At 40.4% G+C, this 24,438-nt stretch overlaps 1 protein-coding gene across 1 annotated transcript; it reads left to right on the top strand.

Annotated features, from left to right (window-relative positions):
- The first annotated feature begins 1,282 nt into the window (after positions 1 to 1,282).
- GGH (gamma-glutamyl hydrolase) lies at positions 1,283 to 23,485 on the top strand. Its single transcript, XM_082713994.1, has 9 exons — positions 1,283 to 1,531; positions 4,834 to 4,948; positions 9,562 to 9,612; positions 12,596 to 12,680; positions 15,487 to 15,628; positions 17,806 to 17,912; positions 17,994 to 18,084; positions 21,245 to 21,382; positions 23,047 to 23,485. The coding sequence occupies exons 1-9, from the start codon at positions 1,429 to 1,431 to the stop codon at positions 23,166 to 23,168; spliced, it is 954 nt and encodes a 317-aa protein (XP_082570120.1). The 5' UTR covers positions 1,283 to 1,428; the 3' UTR covers positions 23,169 to 23,485.
- The last annotated feature ends 953 nt before the right edge of the window (positions 23,486 to 24,438 follow it).

Consider the following 24,438-nt stretch of genomic DNA (forward strand, 5'->3'; position numbering starts at 1 on the left):
GTAAAATGCCAGGTAATGGTTTTTTCCTCTGCAGATAGATATCTGCTCCAACGCCACAAATTCATATTTACCGAGGCTCTTCCTCTGTTCAATTATGCTCAGAACCAGCTGAGCACTTAAGGCCTTTCATAATATCTTTAACCACCTCCTTCGGGCTTATCTCTCACCACACCCTTCTACAGTAGCATTATTTTCTTGTCAAACCAGACTACTTAATGCATTCACTCTTCTTGAATAACAAAACTCTATTCTTGCTCTCTCCACAAGTCAAGTTCTCTTCCTGTCTTTTCTTACTAAATTATAAACTTTTTCCCAAAAGACGTTGTCCAATTCACCTCTGTATCCTCAATTATTCGGCACTGATTGAACGGACTTCCAATACTTGTCCAGGATTTTTATTCTTAATTTAATTTGGCCTTTGTAGGTGGGCACTTCCACCTAGTACAAGCCATCATCTATGTATCTCTAGATTTTCACACAGAAAGAAAAAGGTTTCTTTTATCTACCTCCCCACCCAAATATGCCTAGTTATTCCAAAGCTTTTTTTACAGTTTTAAAACAGAGCCCTCAAAATACTTCTAACGCCCAGGCACCAAAGTTTTCCTTTCTGCTCCCAAGTGTAGGGCAGGTTAAGTCTGTGGTTGAGGCCAACAGTAAAGGGGACGTCTCCTCTGTAGGGGATGCCGCGAGTTCACCTCCTCGACCCACTTTGGAAGTGAGGCCGCGCGCCCGAGAACGTGTTCACATCCGCGAATGTTTCCTCTTCCCTGCGTTTCCTCCGGCTGCCTCGACCCTGACAACAAACAACGGGAGGTGGAATTACCTCTGAAGTCACTGTCTATCCTGCCGTGGAACGCTGGAGTGCCCAACTCGGCTCTCAGCATTCCTAATAACACGGTCTGGCCTTTCAGGCGGGAGCTACAGTTGGCGCCAAGTTCTCAGGCGACTTCTGGAATCTCTCACGAGCCGCGCTTGCTGCCTGGTTACAAGATCCGGTCAGGCCGGGACCCAGGGGTTCCCCTTCCAGAACCTGGGCTCCGTTAGGAGTGACTGAGGTCACCTCCATAGAACTGTGGAAAGGGAAGCTTCCGCCCACCCCACGCCCACCCAGAAGTTTGCGGTTTTCTCCGCACGGGCCGCCGGGCAGAGGCAGCGGCCATGGGGTCACGGGCGGCCGACTGAGGGCCTAAGCGATGGGGCAGGAGAGGCGTCTGCGTCCCCAGAACAGCCGGCTCCCGCCCCGAGACAGCCGCGCGCGCCGGAACTGCATTTCCCACAGGCCCCCGCGGCGGAGCGCCGCCCCAGCCGGCCGCCCCCGCGCGGCCCGGAGACCGCGTACGGCGCCGCCGCCGCCTCCGCCGCCGCTGCAGCAGGCCAGGGTGCCCTGCCAGCTGTGCCTTTGAAAGGCGGCGGGAGGCGGCGAGCACGATGGCGAGACTGGAGCGCCTCCTGTGTGTGCTGGGCCTGGTTCTGTGCGGGGCGGCGAGCCCCGGGCTGTGCGCTTCTCTCGCCTCCAAGAATCCCATCATCGGTAAGGAGGCTGGGTGGGGGCCGCGGGCCTGAGGCCGGGTGTCCGTCCTGGGCACTGCCGGCTGCTGGGCTCCAGCTGCTCCGTCCGGCCTTGGAAATACCCGAGTCCGGGGTTGCCGTCTGTGCCTTCATTTGTAGCACGAGCAAGAGCCGAGCACCATTTCGATTGTGCCGAAATAGAGCTAATGCCTGGTGGTTTCCTCAGATTCATTTGGCCCTTGAAGTTGGCAGGGAGCAGGGTGCGCAGGGGAGAAGCCTGCGGATTGTTTTCTTCTTAAGCTGGGAATTTTCTTCGGAGCTAGGAATTTCCACGAACTCGCCAAACTCTGGACATACGTTAGGTTTATTAAAATTTCATGGAGCGAGGGCGTACTTTAAGACACATTGTATTATCCCTATAAAAACCGAATTGACCAAAATCAAGAAATTATGGTATACTTTGGCTGTTGTCATCTTCAGCACCGGAGGGCAGAAGTGTCTAGTATAATCCTAATGTCAGGTCTACGTGGTGTTAAAGTGAAGCATGTAATTTTTCGTGTCCAACAAATTTATGTTTTTAAAGAGTAAAAATCAGTTTGCGTTATCCGAGCAGACATTCGAGACAGGGAAGGGGAAGGCTACCCGGGAGAAATCCATCAGCCTGGAATTAAAATTTGCCAAAAGCAATTTATGTTAGACAAATAAGACTGGCTTTATTTTAGAGGTAGTATTATGCCATTCAAACTCTTTTCCCTTCTGGGAAGAGGAGCATCATATTCTGTAAATAAATGGTAAGTAAATGAGGTTTTTTTTTTTTTCCCTGTAAGTATTGCTAAGGCCTGATTTTCAAATGGGTTCTGTATCAATATTTGGAACTTGGAATGCCTTATTTCATAGCTGTTTAAAATGGTGGTTAGAGTCTCCAAGGAGAATTAACTCAAAATAAAATTCTATGTAGTGTGTTGGCAATTGTGAGTATAGAGAGGAGGGAAAAAGGAAAAAAGGGTGGGGGGATTCTTTTTCCTTTCCTAGAAACAGTGGTAGTCCAGGGTCAATTATAGAAAAAGGGAGTGTGCTTTTAGTCACAACACTTAAGACAAAATAGTTAACTAAGCACCTGCTGTGTTCAAGGCATTGAATTAGAAGTGCGAAGGAAACCACGGAGTTGTGAGGTGGCCTTAAACTATGGGTGGAATTTTGGTCACATTTTGAGGGACTTACATCTTGAGTTTTTAACCCCCACAGGTGGGAAAAGTGAGTAGCTGGGTAAAGGAGCTGGGTTGGGAAGAAGTTGGTGGAACTTCCCTATTCTAATGTACTTTTTCTCCTTTCTGGTACTTAGGTTCACATGCCCCAAACTCTAACCTTTTTTTTTGTGGCACTTCACCTTGCCTGCCTTGTACCACTGCTTTCCTCATTTCCTGTGACACGTCTTCATTCTTTCCCTGACACGTTTCATTTTCCTCAGTGAAGACCATCTTACTTATCCACAACAATAAAACAGTCTTAACAAATTTTGGCATTTGGCACGTGTTAACTGAGTGCCTGACAAATTCCAATTTTTGTGACAAGCTGGAAATCGAGAAGTGATTGGTATAGACATCTCTTCATGTCAGGTGGCCCACAGAGACTGTGAAGTGTTCCAAATGGTGAAGCAGTGAATGATACTGGCACAGGTGTATCTCCAGACAGACATGTTTTGATGTATATTGGATGCCAGTACTGTGCTGGGGCTGAGGTTTCAGTGGTAAGAGGCAGCCTGAGAGGTAGGTGGGACGTGTAGAGTTTATGAACGTCTAGGAACCCACTGGGATACTTAAACAAGGAGATGGTCCCATTGATTTGTTATCCCTGATCTCCTTTCTTATTGTTTTCTCCCCTTGCTCCTGGAGCTCTATTAATAGACTCCTTGAGATGTGACAGGCACACACCCGACTTAGGGCCTTTGCACTTGCTTTTCCCCCACCCTGGATCCCTCTTCTTCCAGATACTTTTATATGGCTTACTTCCTCATCTCTCTGAAGTTCTGGCTCAAATGTCATGTTGTACCTGCTCAGGGGGTATTGCCTGGCCTGGCATCATATGTAAGACTTTTTTGCCCTGGATGAATGGGACCAACTCTTCCCCTTCTCCAAAACACACCTTCTTACTCTGCTTTACTTCTTTTTCCTTAGCATTTACCTCCAGTCACCAGACTTTATATTTTAACTTTTTATCTTGTTAACTATTTGTCCACTCTTCTCTCCCTCCCACAAACTAGGATCAAAGCCCACAGGGGAAGGATTTTTGTTTTGTTCATTCATGTGTCTCCAGCACGTTCAGTACCTTGTATATATTATGATTCAGTAATATACTGAATGAAGAAGTTAATGAATGAATGGTGATATGATCAGATTTATTTCCAGGTGGAGCACTGGTGATCAGATTTATTTCCAGGTGGAGCACTGGTGGCAGTTGTTGAGGATTGTTCAAGAAAAGATACAGAGAAACCTTTTCAGAAGCTATTGTAATAGTCTGAAGGGGAGGAGGCAATATGTTGGTTGCTTAGATTATGTTGCTGATGTTGGAGAGATGTAGACAAGATATTTCCACTCTTCTGCTTTATTGTCAAGGAAAGAGTGTGTCTTTGAGTGTGTGGGAGAGGAGAGTCCTTCTTCTAGACTTAAGGATGTGAGATTGATTCTAGGTTGTATAAAGGAGGCTGGTGCTATTGTAAACCTGCTTTGGAGCTTACTTGGTCGCCTTGATGCGGTGAGAGAGAGAGGCAATTACTTAAAACTTAGATCAGCCTCCACTGTCTTTTCCCAAAGTCTATTGCTGTACTTACAGAAGAAGTTTTGTATTTAATTCTGTGAATTAAACAAATTAAATATTGGTATCTTTGTTTAAAGATTTTATTTGTCAGAGAGAGAGAGCATGCGAGAGTGAGCACACAAGCAGGGGGAGCTGCAGGCAGAGGGAGAAGCAGGCTCTTTTCTGAGCAAGGAGCCCAATGCCAGTCTCAATCCCAGGACTCTGGGATCATGACTGGAGCTGAAAGCAGATGCATAATGGACTGAGCTACTCAGGCGCCCCAAAATAGTGGTATTTTTATTGTGATGTGTTTCATTTTCTGAGTAAGAAAAAAAGGAAATTGCTTGAAATTAAAACTATTTTTCCTTTTCTTCTTTCTTTTCCCTTTTCTTTTTTCTTTTTTTTCCTTTTCTCCCTCCCTTCCATCTTCACTTCCCTTCCCTCCCTCCACCCCCTCTTAATTTTTTTCTTTCACTCTTTCATTTTCTTCCTTCCTTCCTTCCTTCCTTCCTTCCTTCCTTCGTAATTTAGGAGTATTAATGCAAACGTCCCGTAATAAGGACATGAGAAGCCTGGGAAAATACTATATTGCTGCATCCTATGTAAAGTATCTGGAGTCTGCAGGTGCAAGAGTTGTACCAATAAGGTATGATCCAGTATTTTTTACACTGTATAAATAAAAACTCCTGTGTTATCTCAAATAATTTTTAGCTCAAAAATTAATGTTTCCTTTGCTATGATTGCATCATTTAAATGTGGTAACATTGCTCCTGATTCTTGCCAAATCTAATGCTTAGAACCACTAAATTGTTTAAAGTAGGAAGGTGTTTGTACTTACAGTGCTATTAGAGGTCTGTCAAACATGTTAGGTAAAGAATGAAATGATAGTTTCCTATACCCCAGGGAAGGTAGAAGTCATCAGACATTTGGAAAACAATGGAGTAAAAGAATTTATAACTTAACCAGCTTTAGTCTATAATATTAGGGAAAGGAAACACTTATGCAATAAAAGAGATTTTTAAAGAAGATGACTTTTAAAATACCTTTATACTCTACTTAAAAGGTTTGTAAATGACTAACACCTCAGTGTTGCTTCAGTATAAATTACAAGAATTCCCATCTTAAAGGAGCTACATTTTTTTTTGTGATATAATACCCTAGTAAGACTAAAATGACATGTCATATTTTGATTTGGAAAGAATTGAATTTTTTAAGAGAAAAAACCTTGAAAGTATTTATAATATCTATTCACCCAAAACTAACATATTTTAGAATCTTCCAGCTCTCCTGTCTATTTCATTATAAGTGATTTCACATACAAAGCCCAGCTGGTTGCTTTGGGCAACCTGTTTATGTAATTAATTCCATGTTAAAAAGCTATAACAAAGGAAAGACACTGTTCAAATAAAACAATAATAGTCAAAATGCAAACATTACAACTGAAAGAATTATACCACAAAATGGTTTTATGTTTAGCTTATTAGGATCATCTTCTTGCTTGATCTTTACATTTAACTAACTATGTCTACCCATTTACTTTTGACATTCATTTTTCGTTTTTGTTTTTTTTATAGCAAATCTAATTTTTCAAATGAAACTTTATTTGGAACTCAGATAACACTGGAATTTTAGACCTGAGGAAGTAACGTACAGTCTTCAGAACAGCATTTCAAAGTTTTGATCATGGGAACTTTTTCTGCTCGTGTTCTTTTAGGACATTAGTGCTGATAACCTGGTTGGGAAGTGGGAGAGACACAGGCAGGTAGACCAGTTCAGAGACTGGTCTGCAGGTGTAGACCAGAGGTAGGCTCGGTGTGAAGTGACAAGGGCGTGGCTTACTTGTAGAATCAATGGAGAAGTGTTCTCTAAAAGTATTAGCAAGATTTGATGACTAATAGAATGAAAGGACATAGGGAGGAATAGCTGAGAATTACAAGTTTTGAAACTGAACAAGTTTTGAAACTTGGGAAGTTTTGAAACTGGGGATGTTTTGAAACTGAGAAAGTTTTGAAACCTAATGACTAGCAGCAGAATGCTGATATTTATGACAGAGTCACTGAAAACATGACTGTCAGCATGAAGGTAAATTTCCAGCTCGGGTTTCCAAAGTTCATTTTAAGGTACATTGCTTGGAATTAGAATCATTTAATCCTACAGAAACAATGTAATACATGGCAGCTAAATTCCCAGAGTAATCTCTAACGGATGATCCCACATAGAATGGGAATGAAATGTTCACACTGACAATGTTGACTTTATTTCTGGATTTTGGATGCTGGGAGCCAACTTCCATAGTTTAGAAGGAAACAGGAGGAGGATGGGAGACTTAGGCAAAATTCTGGAATAGATAAAGAAGTTTGTTTTGGTCTTCTACCTTCTCAGGTGCCTGGTACCCTGAGGTTATCATAAATCCCCACTGTGGGACTAGTGGGACCCATGGAGCATCCTCTTGGGGGGTAGCATGGGACAGCCCACGGGCTGCTTCTGGTTGTGAAATGTGTTTTGTTCACACACTGTTTTAAAAACAGTTTTAGGGGCACGTGCGTGGTTCAGTCAGTAAGCATCTACCTTCGGCTCAGGTCATGATTCCAGGGTCCTGAAATTGAGCCCGACCTCAGGCTCCCTGCTCAGTGGGGAGCCAGCTTCTTCCTCTCCTGGGATTGAGCCCCATGTTGGGCTCCCTACTCTTCAGGGAGCCTGCTTCACCCTCTCCCACTCTTCCTGCTTGTGTTCCCTCTCTCGCGGCCTCTCTCTATCAAATGAATAAATAAAATCTTAAAAAAAAAAAAAGTTCTAAACATTTACAAATAAGAAGACTTTATAAAAGTCTGAATTTCTGACCTTTTTTTGTTTGCTTGTTTGTTTTCCAAGACAGTCATCTGGGGCTGACTTTAAATAAAGCAAGTGCCCAGCAATGCCTGTTAACTCCTTTTCACGCTGCTGAAACTGTTTCATCTGCCGTCATCACCGGGCTTAAGCAGTTTTCTTTTAGTTAAAGAGAAAATAAACTCTTTCATACCCTACTGAGAAGGTCTTCAGTTTCTCAACAGTCTAACAACATGCAAATAATATCTGTATTCAAAGAAAAGGATCTGGCCTGTCTTTCCTGTCCAGTCTCTGGGGCATGGAGTTCATGACACTTCATCCCCTCCTCCCCTCAGCAATTAAGCCCCTTAAGAATGATCGGCAGGGTCTAAAAGTCCAGTCATGGACAGTATGGGAGCTGTTTATGTAGAATTGATGAAATGACTAAAACCAGCCTGCAGGGCTTGCTGGGAAGTCTCTGGAATGTAGCTGAGTGATCTAAATCCATTGCAGTGATGACTGTCCTGGTTTAAATGTCCATGGGGAAGATTCTGGATCCTGACTGTTTGGTTCCCTTTTTATTGACCCAGTCTGGGGAGATGAGACTGGCAGAACACTGGGAACATGGACTCACATTTGAATCTCCCTGTCACTTCTTGAGTCAGGACCACTTGCCCATTTATTCTCCCATCTAAGATAAAGGTAAGCACCACTGCAATATCACCCATTGCTTTATAGTTCGCTGCTGGGAAGAGGAGTATTGTGAACTTTTTTAAAAAAATTAAATTAATTAATTTAAAGATTTTCTTTATCTGAGAGAGAGAGAGCAAGAGAGAGAACAAGCGGGGGGGATGGGAGAGGGAGAAGCAAGGAGACTGATTCGGGGCTCCATTCCAGGACCCTGGGATTATGACCTGAGCTAAGGCAGACGCTTAACTGACTGAGCCATCTAGAAGCCCCTCTTTTGTTTTTTTGTTTGTTTGTTTGTTTTTAAAGATTTATGTATTTATTTGAGAGAGAGAGAGAGCAAGAATGGGGACAGGGAGAGGAAGAGGGAGAGAATCTCCAGCAGACTCCCCGCTGAATGTGAAGCCTAACAGGAAGGGAGATCATGACCTGAGCCAGAATTGAGAGTCCGATGCTTAACCGACTGAGCCATCCAGGTACCCATATGAACTTCTAAATAGACCCGGACTTGTAAACCCCATTTGGACTTAGAAAAGAACCTAGCACAATAAAGTACAGCGAAGTTCTGGGCATCATAAGTGTATTAGTAATGGGAGATGTGTTCTGACTCCCCTTAAAACATTCCCTGGGGCAGAAGTGGACGGTGGTTGACATTTGATCATAAACCTACTTCTTTTATGGCTGATTGAGAGGGCATCATTCTTTGTTATTCTCTTATAGAACCAGAAGAGTGTTTAATATAGGAAAATTCTTACAGGAATTTCATAACCATGATGCTCTCTTCCCTCGTTCCTGCATTTTCTTGAACTTTTGGAAGAGCAAACCCATTTTACTGTGATTTAACGAAATTATCACAGATGAGTCCCATTACTTTTTTCTGGAGAAGGGGATAAAATCATCAATAGCATGGTGATGTTAGGAGCTCTTAAGTGGTGTTCGATGAAAGGAGCTACAGAATACCCAGGCAAGTTAGCTTCAGAATAATTGCTCCGTCTACCGTGATGTGCATGTAGCCTGTCCCTAGATCTGAACTCTTCTGACTTTTGGATACACAGTGGTCTCCAGATCTTTGCAGTTAGTGACGGGAGTGGGATGAACCCGAGATTTGGCATTTGTATGTATTGTTTTTATCTGCCCAAACTGCCTGCAGTTAAGGGAAACTTAATAAATCTCTTTATTTCATCTTTATACAAAACTACTGAATATCCTTACATTTTTAAAAATATTTTATTTATTTATTTATTTATTTGACAGAGATCACAAGTAGGCAGAGAGGCAGGCAGAGAGGGAGGAGGAAGCAGGCTCCCCACGGAGCAGAGAGCCCAATGTGGGGCTCGATCCCAGGACCCTGAGATCATGACCTGAGCCGAAGACAGAGGTTTTAACCCACTGAGTCACCCAGGCGCCTACCTTACATGTTTTTGATAGTTCTCAGCGAGCAGAGAAATTACTATTGCCCGATCTCATGGTCTTTTATGTTTTCCATATTAGCACGTACTTCACAGTATTAAATGAGAACACAGCAAAACATGTTTACTTGTCTGATTACCAAAACAAGGATATAATTATGGTATGTGATGTGTATGTAGTTTGAAAAAATACCTCTAGGAAGGGAAGGGAGAGAAATACTGTCTGGTATTTAAGAATTTTTCTTTCTTTCTTTCTTTCTTTTTTATTTTTTCAATTAATGTGGGGACTTCACTTATAGCCTTACTTTTTTCCTTAGGTATGGAAATGGTTGTTTTATAACTGTTTTATCGTTTTCAGGCCTGATCTTACAGCTGAAAAGTATGAAAAGCTTTTCCAATCTATTAATGGGTAAGTTGGCAGCGTTGATTTAATCCGGGGAATGAGATGGATATAGTCTGCATTTGCAAAAACATACTTAGAAACTTACATGTTTCTGTGTAACTATCTTATTGTGGTATAATGTTAGTGTTCTGGGTTCTTTTATAGGAATTGTTTTGTTGAGAGATGACAGAGCTTGCAGAGGGAAGGCAGCTTAAGAAGTAAATGTTGCATAGTAGATATGTTTAGGTTTTTTTTTAACGTGTGACATTATCGTTGTTCTTTTAATGCTTGTCTCAAATGTTCTGAGGTCACTTTGAATGGCATGACATACTGTTTGCTTAGAGGGGATTTAGAAGTCCTAAATCTGAGTATAATAATTGGTTATCTTTCAGAAGACATTTTGAATAGAACTTGGAAAAAAGTTTTCTGTCCTCTGGCTTCACCACAAAATATGTGATTGACTAGCTCAAAAGAATAAAGCTTTTAATCACATGAAAAATGTTCAACATTACTCATAACTAAAGGTTACCTAATTATAGCAATTATAAACTTTTTAAACTAACAAGCTGACAAAGATCAGAAAATTTGTAAATATTCTATAGTGAGGCTGTGAGGTAACAAGTATTCTCATACTTTATGAGTGTATAAGTTATACAGTTTTCTGTGGTGTAGTTTTGCAATATCTGTTGAAATTTCATTTCAGAAATTAATAATGCACATACCTTTTGACCCAGGAAATCGGTCAGAATGAATTTTATTTTATAAATATATTCCCTGTTATGTGGAAACTTAGGCCCAAACATGCACATTGCAGAATTGTCTGAAATACCTACAGTTTAGAAACTGCCGGGTAGTCTATCAGTTGGGAACTGGGTTTAAAAAAAAAAAAAAAAAAAAGACAGCAAGCATATAATAGAGTATTATTACAGATTTAAAAAATGAAGGTATCTGTAGATGCTGGCTTGGATCACTATGGTCATGTGATCGATGTGATATTGTTACGTAAAAAAAAGCAAGGCACATAATGGTATTTATAATATACTCCCATTTGCTTTTTTTTTTTTTTTAAAGGTAAGGATTAGGAGATTAGCACAGTATAATCTATAAGGTAAACACACAGATTTTAAAGATTGTGGTTTTTAAAAATTTTTATTTATTTATTTGGAACAGAGAGAGAAAGCACATACCAGCAGGGACAAGACAGGAGTGGGGGGGTGGGGAGAGGGAGAAACAGACAACCAACTGAGCATGGAGCCCTGCATGGGGCTTGATCCTATAACCCTGACATCATGACCTGAGCCAAAATCAAGTATCGAACACTCAACAGCTGAGCCACCCAGGCGCCCCTAATGGTGGTTTGTTTTTTTATTGGATTTTGGGTGCAGGGAGTCTATTTTATGATAAAGCTTTTATAAAGAGTTTTTATTTTTTCCACTTTTAAAAACTGTGTTTGTTACTACTTTAAAAAAGGAAAAAAGGTGTGAGTAAAACATTTATAGTGCCCATTATGCATGTGTACTTTGGCATAGGAAAGTAAGTCAAGGTCAGAATATATGGTAGAAACTCAGAAATACACATAAAAATATATACCAGAAAATGAACTACACTCGTGCAACTTCAGAATCTCCTTCATTGAGCCCCTATTGCGCAATAGACCTCATACTGCTTTGTGGAGGAACACAGAGATGAAAAGGCTTGTTTCTAAAGGGATTTCCTAATCTGGGCAAGATAGTCAAATTTTATTTTATGAAAGGACTTTGGCATTAAACACACTAGATTTGATCAGTGGCATCTTTTTAGACCCTGAGTAAATGAAAAGGGAGAACTGCTACTGAGTTTTCATTAAACCACTTCTAATTGTAGGGTTTTCTGCATGGATCTACCTTATAGTTTATAAGTTTTCTACCAGACTATGAAAAGTTCCTCATCCTTGTCTCTCCAAGTTAATACCAAGAAGCAGAATATATTTGTTGAATGAACAATAGTCTCAAAGTGAACTTTCGGGGAGCCTGGGTGGCTTAATTGGTTAAGCATCCAGCTCTTGGTTTTGGCCCAGTTCATGATCTCAGGGTCGTGGGATCAAGCCCTGCATCAGGCTGTGCACTGAGCATGGAGCCTGGTTGGGATTCTGTATCTCCCTTTCCCTCTGCCCCTCCACCCATAATTGCGTGTATGCTCTCTCTTAAAAAGAAGTGAGTGTTCACATATCTCAAATTCATATTTAAGTATTTTCAAAATTTTAATACATTTAATCCAGCTTTTGTAATCTTTTTTGAATATCTTTAGTTATTTCAAGACCTGTTATAAATTTTAAAACTGAAGTTAATTGAAAAAGTCGATATAAAAACACAGTAAATATTTTTCTGTATCTCTCCTTTATGGGTAGAGTAAAATAAAATCAAACGTAACTTCCCCTCTTTTTTCCCAAACTTTTTCCAGAATTGTAATTTTGTTCTTTTTCAAAGTTTTTTTAATATTTTGGAAGAAATTTCAGGGTGATAATAAAAAATTAAATTCTCATGGATATTTAATTCTAGCCTACATATGTTATTATGAACAGCTTGTTCTTTATGGTTGAAAATAATTCTCCGTGAGCCAAAACTGACTCCTGATTACGGGCCTCCAGTTGATTTTGGCATCATTGATTGCTTGATTTAGACCTAGGTATACCTGGAATTTTATCTTGACTTATTTCTAGCTTTGTGTACTCTCCTTCCTTCCCCCACCTATTTATCCTTAACTTTTGCACACTCTATCTCAAAAATAAACATGTTTATTGAAGAAGTTTTGGAAGAACATGGGCTTCTAGAAGTATTGTTAACTGTGACAGTTTACAAATGTGTAGGAGTGTAAATGTGTAGGTGTGTAAATATTTTATATATTTTTTGCCACAGTTTTCTTTAATGATCTGTTGCTTGCGTGATAAGGAAAAAAATTGTTTTAAAACAAAAAATGTGTTTATTTCCTGTGGGCCGTGGGATTGAAATGCACCCTATTTGATTTTCTTTAGGATCCTTTTCCCTGGAGGAAGCGTTAATCTCGAGAAGTCAGGTTATGCTCTCACAGCCAAAAAATTTTACGACTTTGCCAAACAGGTAGATATCAGTTATTACCTATTACTCCAGGTGGGTTTTTGTAATTTTCCATGAGGATAATTCTGTCTGACTCATGTGGTTAATACTTCCCTCACAATCACCCTTTATCTTTTACCCTTCCCTTAATTACCCTTTATCTTTTGAGTTTCCTGCTCTGTAGCAGCCTATAGGGGCGCTCACCCTGTTTCCTGTGGGCTTTCAAGGGAACCAGAGCCCCGCACACTGGCCCTCTGTATTAGTGTTCATTAATAAGAACCAGGTCTTCATGCTGGCTTAATAAGCTGTTTTTTGTTTTTTGTTTTTTAATGTGTCAGGCGTTGTTCCTATGTTACTAATTCTCATCTCCTCTTGAAAGCTACTCTTCGTCCTGACTTTTGGAGTAAGGTCAGGTCAAATAGGTTGGGAAGGTCAAATAGGATGGACTTTGACCTTTCTTCACAGTTATCCTAGACCATTTTCAGTCACCAGGCCGAGCCTCTTGAGTCCTTTGCAGTGTGTCACACTGTGCCTGCCTTCGCACTCCACCTCAGATCCTTACTGTTTCGCTCCTGAACTATAATCTTGCTGGCCCTTGTATCTCGCCCTGCCCTTAAGTATTTCCCTAAAGGGACACCTGGGTGGCTCAGTGGGTTAAGCCACTGTCTTCGGCTCAGGTCATGATCCCAGGGGCCTGGGATTGAGCCCCAAATCAGGCTCTCTGCTCAGCAGGGAGCCTGCTTCCTCCTCTCTCTCTGCCTGCCTCTCTGCCTACTTGTCATCTCTCTCTGTCAAATAAATAAATAAAATCTTTAAAAAAAAAAAAAGTATTTCCCTAAAGAACTGCTTTTAGCATATGAGATACTTGTTTAAAAACTTTTAAAGTTTAGATTAAATCATCTGTAGCCTTTCATAGTCTTTGAATCTAGACACAGATTGTGTGTCCACAGCCCCATTTCCTAGTTTTTCCTTCTGCACATTATTGAAGCCAGTTTGGTATTTCTAGCATATATTGTATGTCCTCCTACTTTTAAATCAGCTCAGTCTGCTTCCTTCTGTTCCATCCGTAATTCTCAACTTGGTCCATCTTTTCAGGCCCTCATGCTGTTCCACTTCCGTAGAGTTTTTTTTCCCAACTCCAACAGGAATGGTATCCCATTCCCTCTTAACTTTTAGAGTATTTTGTTGTAGAATAGTTCAAACATCTATTTAGCTCCCACTTGGTAAGATGACAGGGTCCACGACCTTCAGGAGCTTCTGTATCAGAAGACAGAATATCTTGAGGTTAGTTATTCACATCTCAGCAGATTTCATGGTTTTAATACCCTTTGAGATATTCCTCATTTCATACAGTATGGTACCATGTACTGAGTACATGCTCAAAGGGTTTTATTTTTGAAAAAGTGAAGAAAGTGGAAATTTTATAATGTGAGTGATTTAAAATGCATTTTGGAAATAGATACGAACATTATAAAGTGGTCATTTTTCTTTTGCATACAGGGACTCGTAACCAACTTGCTCAATTAAAAAAAAAAAAAAAAAAGAGCCACCTAACCCTTAAGACCCCAAAGTCTACTTTTTGAAATGTAATTAGCTACTTGAAGATTTCAAAGCAAAGGAAAAAAGCTCTGCAACCTTGAACTTATTTAGCTACAGCCACTGGGGTCCACACAGATCTCACTGAAGGAGCTTTGAGAAGTGAAGTCTTAGATCTAGTCAGTCCTACTCTGTGTCCTTTGCTCTGCTAGGCTCCATGGAGGAGCCACAGTAAGTGAAAGATGTGGTGCCAGCAAGCGAGGACTTAACATTTAGTCGCAAAATGAAATTTGGTACATATAAAAACAGTAGTTAAACCTTCCTTTGTGTTTATTATAAGTAAATGCTGTAGGCCTTTTGACTTCATATATGCAGTTCTAACTTTTAAAAGTAAAATTTCCCAGACCTGCATAGAAAGTGTTAAAAATCCTACCTTATGTTAGAAAGTATAGGAATTAATGTAATTCTGTATTTTTTTCAGTAAGTAACAGAAAGAAAAAGAAAACACTAACCATTTCCTCATTTAGTGATTGTTAGGCTATATTTTACAATCTGTGCAGGAAAATCACCGCTTTTAGAAAAGTTGCACAACTCAGTTTTGTAACTACAGTACATATGGATTTAATCTTTACTTAACCCCAAAATTCATTCTCTAGAAGACTTTTCCCCCATTTGTGCTAGTTGTTGTGACTCCCTTTGAAAAAGCTCAATACATTTGTACTTTTTTTGTACAAAGAGTTGACAACTTTTACTCTATACAAATTTTTTTTTTTTTTTTTTTTTTACTTTTGCTTAGCCTTTTCCTTACTGACTGTTCCTCTCCTTCCAGATCATGGGTTTCCCATGATTTAAATTTAATTGGCTGAAGGTGCGGTGATGCAACTATTACTGTAAATTCCAAGATAATGAAGGAAGGACTTCAGAGTGTGTTCAAAGCAGACAATCATCCAAAGCAGCAAGATCTGTAGCAGATGTATCAATAGACTTCTGTCTAGCATTATCTTTGATATTTGCAGTCCCTAATTGCTACTTGTGTTGCTTGGTAGTTGCCTGGCAGATGTCAGTCTCGTTCCCAGCACAGCTGAGATTGAATAATTTGATTAACTAAGATGGAATGATTATGTATGAGCTTGGTCTGAGGAAAGATTAAGTGATAGGCTCCTTATGGATCCTGGAAAATTCTTTAGAAACACATGCATGACTCAGGTGCCTGTCTTGTAATGACAAATCAAAGGTACAATTTTTTGTTTTGAAACGTTAAAATAAGCTTAGTTTTCTCTTTCATTCTGCGAAGAGTTTTGATGATGGAGACTATTTTCCTGTATGGGGTACTTGCCTTGGATTCGAAGAGCTTTCATATCTGGTTAGTGGTGGAAAGTCCTTATTAACTCTCACTCATACTGATGGAATCACAATGCCGCTGAACTTCACTAAAGGTGAGAATTCTCTTTTTGACCCTTTTAAAAATATAACCTGGGCAGGATGAGTAAGTGGCAAAGATCCGTGTCAGAAACGCTCATAATGTTTACTGATTTTTAGATGACTCACACAAGCTGACGATGTCGACGACGTATTGAACTATGAAGATGGCTTAGGAGTTTTGAGTTTTGATAATTCATTACGTGTAGTAATATCAGAATCATGCATGATTAAGACCTCTAAAAATCAGACCTGAGTTTGAGTCCTAGCTTCATCCCTGTTTCCTAGGGGAATGGTTTAACCTCCCTTGACTTGAATTTCCTGATTTTAAAAGGTTTTCCTCAGAGGATTGTTTGTGACTATTAAGTAAGATACTGCTTTCCAGCTACTGTGCTAAGTGCTTGGAAGACAACTCTTACACATGCGGGCTAGGAATTATGATAGTACAGCATCTTCCCTCGGCTGTGTACTCTGAACCCTAGCTGTGGTGTACCGTGCTTTGATTCTGGTACTAGCCACTAGGAGTCAGCGCAGACTCCATAGTTATAAGTTATCTTCAATGAGTCCCTTCTTTCACATACAGCCACAAGTCACATCCCCAGGCCACCCACACTTCTGACCAATCAGCCACAATTGTGAGGATTCCCATGACCCTTCGTGAAGTTCAGTAATTCACCAGAATGACTCACAGAACTCAGGAAGGTGCTGTGTTTGCACTAACAATTTTGTTGTAAAGGTTGAGATCCCAGAGGGACTGGAGAGCTTCCACGTCCTCTCCATGTTGAGTCAGAGCACATCACCCTACTGGCTCGTCAGTGTGTTCCCCAACTGGAAAACTCCTATGAGCTCTTTTGTCTAGAATTTTTTACTGGGTTTCATTGCGAAGGCAAGATTGATAAATCATTGGCTCTGTGACTGAAGTCTGCAGTCCCCTTTTCATCCCTGGAAACAGGCTGGCTCAAGTCCTAACCTACTCTAATCATGTGGTCGATGTTTCTGATGATCAGCCTCATCCTGAAGCTACCTAGGGGCCCCCTGTGAGACCCCTTGTTAGCATTACGAAAAATTACTATTTTTTTTTTCTTAAAGATTTTATTTATTTATTTGACAGACAGAGATCACAAGTAGGCAGAGAGGCAGGCAGAGAGAGAGAGGAGGAAGCAGGCTCTCCGCGGCGCAGACAGCCCGATGCAGGGCTTGACCCCAGGACCCTGGGATCATGACCCGAGCCGAAGGCAGAAGCTTTAACCCACTGAGCCACCCAGGCCCCCCCGAAAAATTACTATTTTGCAGGAATTTCTGAGAGCGTTAGAAGCTCCTTGTCAGGAACTCAGGGCAAAGACCAGGAAAATTGTTATAGCACTCTGTGTAAATAGGAATGATTCTTGTAGGTTACCTGATCTCTGAATCCTCACAGTTGAGTGCTGTCAACTATTCCTGTTCTCCTAAGGATTGTGGATGGAAAGCAGTAGTTGTTACACATGGAACCCATAGAATGCTCTATAGTTTTCAAAACTCTTTCTTGCATTATCTTACTTAATCATTGCAAGAACTCTGTGGGAAGTACATGTATTAGGTCAGACAATTTTGGATGTATGTGGTGAAAAACCAAGTTTATATAAAGAAGATTTTTATATCGGAGGAGCAGGAATTCTCTTGGAAGCCATTATTAGCATGCTGAATGAGAGGCTTCACTTAGCAAGTGCTAGTGTCAAGATAAATTACTCTTTTTGATCTTGAGTAGAGATTTCTTGGCTTGTGTAATATTCTTTCCTACACTGTTGGTATTTTTAGATCTTTAAATTCCAAATACCTTTGAAAATATGTTTAATGTTCTGGATTGTTTCCTGAGAAAACAAAGACATATTCACGTTGTAAGTTGTCCCTATTTTCAAGAGAACTCAAGTTAAAATTTTCTGCTTACTCGATGGTGGCCTGATATTTATCATATCAGAAGGATTTTAGTAATTCTTGTTCAAATTCTAGAAGAATAGTACTTGAATATGGAACATACTTGAATTTGTATGTTAAACTTACTTTGTGTTTGACTAGGATACATGTGTGGAAATGATATGTTTTGCTTATCATTTATTCATCTTGATTATGTCTTAATAATGGCCCTTTTTGGCCATAGATCAGTGGATTTTATTTTTGCTGTGTTTAAATTATTTCTCTTGTGCTTAAATTATTTCAGGTGCATCACAGAGCAGAATGTTCCAGAATTTTCCTGTTGACTTGTTGAAGTCATTATCAACGGAACCCCTGACAGCAAATTTCCACAAGTGGAGCCTCTCCGTGACGGTATTACATTAATTAACTGTAAAATTAATGCATTTAGATTAACTACAGAAGTAATTATTTTGTTTTGTTTTTATACTCTAGAATTTTACGATGAATGAAGAGTTAAAGAACTTTTTCAATGTATTAACTACAAATACAGATGGCAAGACTGAGTTTATTTCAACCATGGAAGGTATATCTCATGGCACATATATACTTTATTTCACTTATGTTTATATATATTAATTTTATACTTCTCTTATGAATAAAATTGTGTTACTCTGGGGTGTAAAGAGAAGCTAAGGCATTTTTTGGGGATAGGAGATGTATTTTTTTCCATGTTCCAAGTCAGTTGTGATTTACCTCAGTCATCTGATGGATGGAATGATGAAGGAGAGTAAAGCATAAAGGAGAAATGGAGAAAATGACTTCTGTTTCTAGCAGTGCTATAGAGTGAGTACCATGACAGAGTCTCCTCCAACAACAACAAAAAATATGACTCATGTCTAAAAAGCTTCCTAAAAGTTTACCCCACTGTCCAAAAGTGGAGCCTTCCTATGAAACTCCTAAGCCACAAAGGCACAAAGCAAAGAGTATTCTTCTACTTTCCAGAAGTTTGCATTAAGTCACTTTGTTTTTATGAAAGACCTGCATGAGTCCCTGTTTCTGCTCCCTGAAAGAAAGTAGAAGAGTATTTTTGCTTTTATGAAGAAAAGCCGATACTGTGTTAATGTAAGTTTTCATAACAGTGAAGTAGCAAAATGTTGCCTTTTGGAAAGTGGAGGGATACCTGTACATTCATGAAGTGACAGGATACTCAGGCCAGAACCTCTGGGAGTGAAGTGGAGTACTTTTTTTAATTTATTTTTTATTTTTATTTATATATTTTTTAAAGATTTTATTTATTTATTTGACAGAGAGAAATCACAAGTAAGCAGAGAGGCAGGCAGAGGAGGAAGCAGGCTCCCCGCGGAGCAGAGAGCCCGATGCGGGGCTCGATCCCAGGACCCTGGGATCAGGGCCTGAGCCGAAGGCAGAGGCTTTAACCCACTGAGCCACCCAGGCGCCCCGGAGTACTTTTGTGTTTAAATTGAAGTGTAGTTGACATACAATATTATAGTAGTTTTAGGTGTACAACATGGGATCTGACAATTCTATATATTATGCAGTGCTCACCACGGGAAGTGTACTTACCAATCACCATACAAAGTTTCTACAGTATTATTGACTATATTCCCCGTGCTGTTTTTTCATCCCTGTGACTGACTTATTTTATAACTAGAAGTTGTAACTTGTAACCCCCTTTACTTATTTTGCCCATCCCCTTTCCCACTGGCAACCACCAGTTTGTTCTCTGTATTTATGAATCTGTTTCTGTCTTTTGTTTGTATTGTTTTTGAGATTCTACATATAAGTGAGATTACATAGTATTTCTCTTTGTCTGGCTTATTTCACTTAGCATAATGCCCTCTTGCTACATGTTTTCTCAAAGGGTAAGATTTCATTCTGTTTTATGGCTGTGTGATATTCCCTTATATGTATATGCCACATCTTCTTTATCTATCCATGTATTACTGGACACTTAGGTTGCTTCCATATCTTGACTCTTATTAATTATACAATAAGCATAGGGGTGCATATATCTTTTTAAATTAGTCTTCTGTTTTCTTTGTGTAAAATGCCCAGTAGTAGAATTAATGGATTGTATGGTATTATATTATTAAGTGAAGTATTTAAGCCAGCATTACTGTTGAATCAGGAGAACTTAGGAGGAAGCTCAGGAACCCCCTACTGTGAAAGTCCTCCATGCAGCGGGATCCTCAACAAATCCTGGCTGCTGACCTATAACAATTGCCACCTTGAACCTTGACCCTAAGGGAATGGGGATGGTGGTGAATAAGGCTTGAGCATTCATATGACACGCTAGTCACCTGTGGCCTGCATGAAACTCACTGGGAAGGTCAGTAAATCTCAAGTCATTTCAAGTCATCTCAGCCTGAGAGTGTCCCAGCGTTTATGGCAGAAGTGAATATAAATAATTCTCTGTGGAGAAAACTACATTTATCCCAGATTTTAAGGGAATTCCACATTATGAAGTTTTAAGAAAAATGAGCAATTCCTGCCCAAACAATCACTACTGTGCAAGGAAGTGAAGTACTATGAATGAAAACTTACAGAAACAATACAGTCTTCGAGTCAGTGAGAGGCCAGGGTACTGGTGGGTGTAGTTTGTGTTACTCAAAACTGGCCTTCTCACTGGCTTGCTCTTGGGGGCGGGGAGGTCAAAGTTTGAATGGTTTACGAGAAATACAAGAATTCCCTGGGGGAATTCTGGGAAAGGTTGCTGAGCCCAGTGGGAAGTGAACAGACTATCTTCTCTTTAAACGTTTCCTTCCTCTGTGTTTTGCTTCAACAATAGCATTGCCATTCACCAAATCATTCTAAGTTAGAAACTTAGATGTTGTCCTTGACTTCCTGCCCTCGTTCTCGACCTCTGAAAAATGTGTGCCACTTTCTGCTCCCCAGATGCTTGCAAATGATACCTCCCCTCCCTCCAGCTTAGCCTTGTTGTTCTACGTTAACTACCTTCCACCTGGACTCCTCGGTAGCCTCCTAACTCTCCACCAAGCCACTTTCCAGGTAGCCTGTGATGACCCCTGTGGAACACTGGCCATGAGGGTGGGAACCATTCCACAGACAGAGGGACATCATTTAGGCTGAGAAGAACTGGCTTACATAAGGACACAAAAAATGGTGGCATAGTTCATTGTCCTGTGAATACATCATTATGGGAAAGGATGAAGACGCAGGATGGTGGGAGGGAAAGAGAACTATCGTGGAAGAAACTTGTATCACTGATCACACGGGCAGCTGACTGTTGAACTGGGGTATTCAGAGGCTCAAGTATTTTACTTCCCTCTGATTACCCACGAAAGCAAATCATATTACAGACTGTACAAGGTTGAAAATCAGTGAAATGTACTGTGAATGTTCACACTGTGAATTGAAATTCTTTATTTTGTCTCTGGAAGAATGAGCATAATTTTACTCTGACATCGTGAGTTATAAAATAATATTTTACGTAGGATATAGAACATAACTCCATTGTAAGTAATACCTTAGACCGCTTTTTTTTTTTAAAGACTTTATTTAATTATTACAGAGAGAGCATGCGTGATGGGGGGAGGAGTAGAGAGAGGGAGAGGGACAAGCAGACCTGACATAGGGCTCGATCCCAGGATCCTGAAATCACAACCTGAGCCAAAATCAAGAATCAGACACTTAACCAACTGAGCCACTCAGGTGCCCCTTCGACCATTCTTAATACTTACTTGTTTGTGTTCTTCATGCAGGGTATAAGTATCCAGTGTACGGTGTCCAGTGGCATCCAGAGAAAGCACCTTATGAGTGGGGGAATTTAGAAGGCATTTCCCATGCACCTCATGCTGTGAAGGCTGCATTTTATTTAGCTGAGTTCTTTGTTGCTGAAGGTAATATGTGGGTATATAATTTTATTGTCTAGTGTAGTTTTGGAGGAAATTGCCCTTGTCTAAAGTTTCTTTACACTTCTGCTCTATAGATGTTCAGTAAGTTTAACTCTAACAAAAAGTTAAATCATGTGAAAGCCTTGAAATTGAGATACTAAGCATTCAGATAAAACCAGGACAATTATTTCAGTTAACGGTATTGGACATTCTGAAGTGCACTGAATTCCTGAACAACAATGTAAAGATTGAGTTCTTTTTTTTCTTTCTTTCTTGAATACATTTTTAAAAATTTGCTTCATTACTCTTCTTTTTAGGAATAATGCTTTAATTTTAACATTCTCTGAGAAGTAGATGTTATTTTTCCAAGAAGATTTAAATTGAATATATGCTCATCAGACTGTGATTTTAAGGCTGCCTGTGTGCAGGCATTGGCACAATGGACACAGTTAATAAGCTTTTCCTGCTCTTTCATAGAGACATTTTTGTGCTGTTTGTGGGCAAAATTGAGAATTTGGTTTTAGATACTTAAGTTTTTTTGTTTTTTGTTTTTAAAGATTATTTATTCGAGTGTGGAAGAGAAAGTAGGGGGGAGAAGCAGAGGCAAAGAGAGAATCCTCAAGCAGACTCCCCACTGAGCGAGCCCAATGCAGGGCTCGATCCCAGGACCCCGAGACCATGTATCTGAGCCAAGATCAAGAGTCGGTGGCTCAACTGACTGAGCCACCCAGGCACCCCTCAGTGCTTAAGTTTTCGTTGAGTGATACAGGTGTGAGAGCTACAGACACCGCTGCAAGGGACAGGGCATCACTGTGGCGGGTTGTGAACTCCCGCACGCTGTGTTTGCCCCCTCTCCCAGCTTGCCTGAAGTTTTATCAACCCTCCTCCTTACACAGTACTTAGGAAAGTACTTCCTCCTGAATTCACTCTGCTTACGGGCAGTTGAATGGGTCATTTCATGACAAAAACCCCAAACTGAAAACAAGATTCTCCTGCGTGCACTATGAATCCCAAGGAACATTCCCGTGTCCTGTGTAGGGGACTAAAGGAGAATCGTGGTAGGTGGAGTGTGTTGCAGTATTAGCACTTGGCGGGGCTGTTTATTTCTATTTCCCAACATCCGGCTTTCTATAACAGTACAGCAAGCCTGTATTTATTTCCACTCAAGGATAAAGTCCGAGCCTTCCCTGCTTCCCACTCCCACTTCAGCTGACTTCTCTGTGCCTCCTTGCTTGTCACATTTCCTGCCTTACCTCTCACTTCCACATCGGCCTCACCTTTGGCAGTCTCTGTTCTCTTTTTCTGGGAGCAGCTCAGTGAGGACAGACTGTGAAAGCACCACACGGTGGAAGATTCTGCATGGTTACTAGGCGAGGCTTCTTGAGTGCTAGGTCCTTGCCCTGGTTAGTTTCCATCCCCGGGCCCTGTGGCAAGTCCTGCACACAGTAGGCCCCAGTGAGTGTTTAGGTCAGCGGGGGGGTGAGCCCCTCACTGGATCTGGTGATCAATCAAGTGCTGCTTTATTTGGGGGAAATCCTATAAGGCATTGTTCCTTTTCTGGTGGTATTTCCCCTGCTTAATACTGCTGATTATACGAAGAAATGTTATAAAGTAGACTTTGGAAAATTTTATCCTATCTTTTAAAAAATTAAACTGTCTTTTTCTTGCAGCTCGGAAAAACAGTCATCAATTTGAATCTGAGGTTGAAGAGAATGAAGCACTGATTTATCAGTTCCGTCCAGTTTATACTGGAAATATTTCTTCATTTCAGCAAAGTTATATATTTGATTGAAAGCCTGCAATGTGTTAACAGAAATTTTGAATCATTCCATGATTAAACTGTTGCAATGACTTGCTACTCATGGAACAATGGAAAGCCACAGAGATTCCGTTTCTAGGATGTTGCTGGCTCTGATTCTTCATTCAGTGTCTTGGACTATTTATATCACATTTGGTAATGAATCAATTTGATAATTAAATAATTGTGGTGTATTTCATGGAAAAGCTCAAACCTGAAGATTAGAACAAAACAAATGTATTGAAAATACAAGTTATTTTTTTCACATTGATTGACTGTGGAAATAAATACCTTCCCCTAGCCATCCACCACCCCGTCCTTGCCGAAGATGCTTTTTAAATGCTTTTTAAATCCTACTTCGTTTGAGTCTTAGGAGTATTGGGGTGTGTGTGTGTATGAGAAGGTGTGTGAGTATGCATACATGAGAGAGAGAGTGTGTGTATACACACATATTTCTTTTTCTGCCTTTTCAGCGCCACGGTTAAACTGCACACCTACTGAATGCAGAGCATGGGTCTTGAACTTTCTATCTCTTACAATGTTTAACACAATGAGCTCTCAGTAAGTACTTGTGACCACTGGGGAGTAAATCTTTCCTTGGAGACAAGTTTGAAAGCTGCCATACATTTATTTGCATACATTTTAACCATTTCTCAATCTGCGCTTCCCTCACCATCCCATGTACCCTCACCAACTTCGAAATTTAGGAATTCCTTAAGGACAAAAAAAGCAGAAAAGAGGATAGTTTGAGTTGTTGACAGTGTGTATGCCTCTGTTCTCATGAGTCCTTCAGAGCTGCTGCTGGAGAAGTGGAAACACAGGAAACAGAGTGGGCAAGGTGGTGTAGGAGATGAAGGATTTTATGTATAGAAAGATGGGAACAATAACCTGAAGATACCAAAGCAAACCATAAACTTTGAGCAAATAAATCCAAACAGAACATAGAAATTGAAAGGTATTTACATGTTTAATCAGCTCACAGAACTTGAAGAGAAGTGTGGCAGATTTAATTTCTATCCATGAGCAAAAAGATGCTGTGAAGACTTGTCCAATGTGTTATAGCTAGCTAAGTTCGTGGCTCTCACCTCTAGAAAAAGGTGGCGATGTGATACACTGCCAGGGCTCTTCCCAACCCACTTGTGTTGAAATGTGATACACTGCCAGGCTCCTCCCAACCCACTTGTGTTGAAATATAAATTTCCTGATCGCAGAAGTTCCCTGTTAACCCTTAATCTTGACTTCATCATGACTCACGATGCTGTAG

This window comes from Mustela nivalis, assembly GCF_964662115.1.
Source record: "Mustela nivalis genome assembly, chromosome: 2".
Lineage (NCBI taxonomy): Eukaryota > Metazoa > Chordata > Mammalia > Carnivora > Mustelidae > Mustela > Mustela nivalis.

Excerpts from the sequence above, each read along its gene's own strand:
- GGH (XM_082713994.1), top strand. The coding sequence starts at position 1,429 with ATGGCGAGACTGGAGCGCCTCCTGTGTGTGCTGGGCCTGGTTCTGTGC. Across the intron at positions 12,681-15,486 it reads TTTACGACTTTGCCAAACAG|AGTTTTGATGATGGAGACTA; the intron begins GTAGATATCAGT and ends CATTCTGCGAAG. Across the intron at positions 18,085-21,244 it reads GTTTATTTCAACCATGGAAG|GGTATAAGTATCCAGTGTAC; the intron begins GTATATCTCATG and ends TTCTTCATGCAG.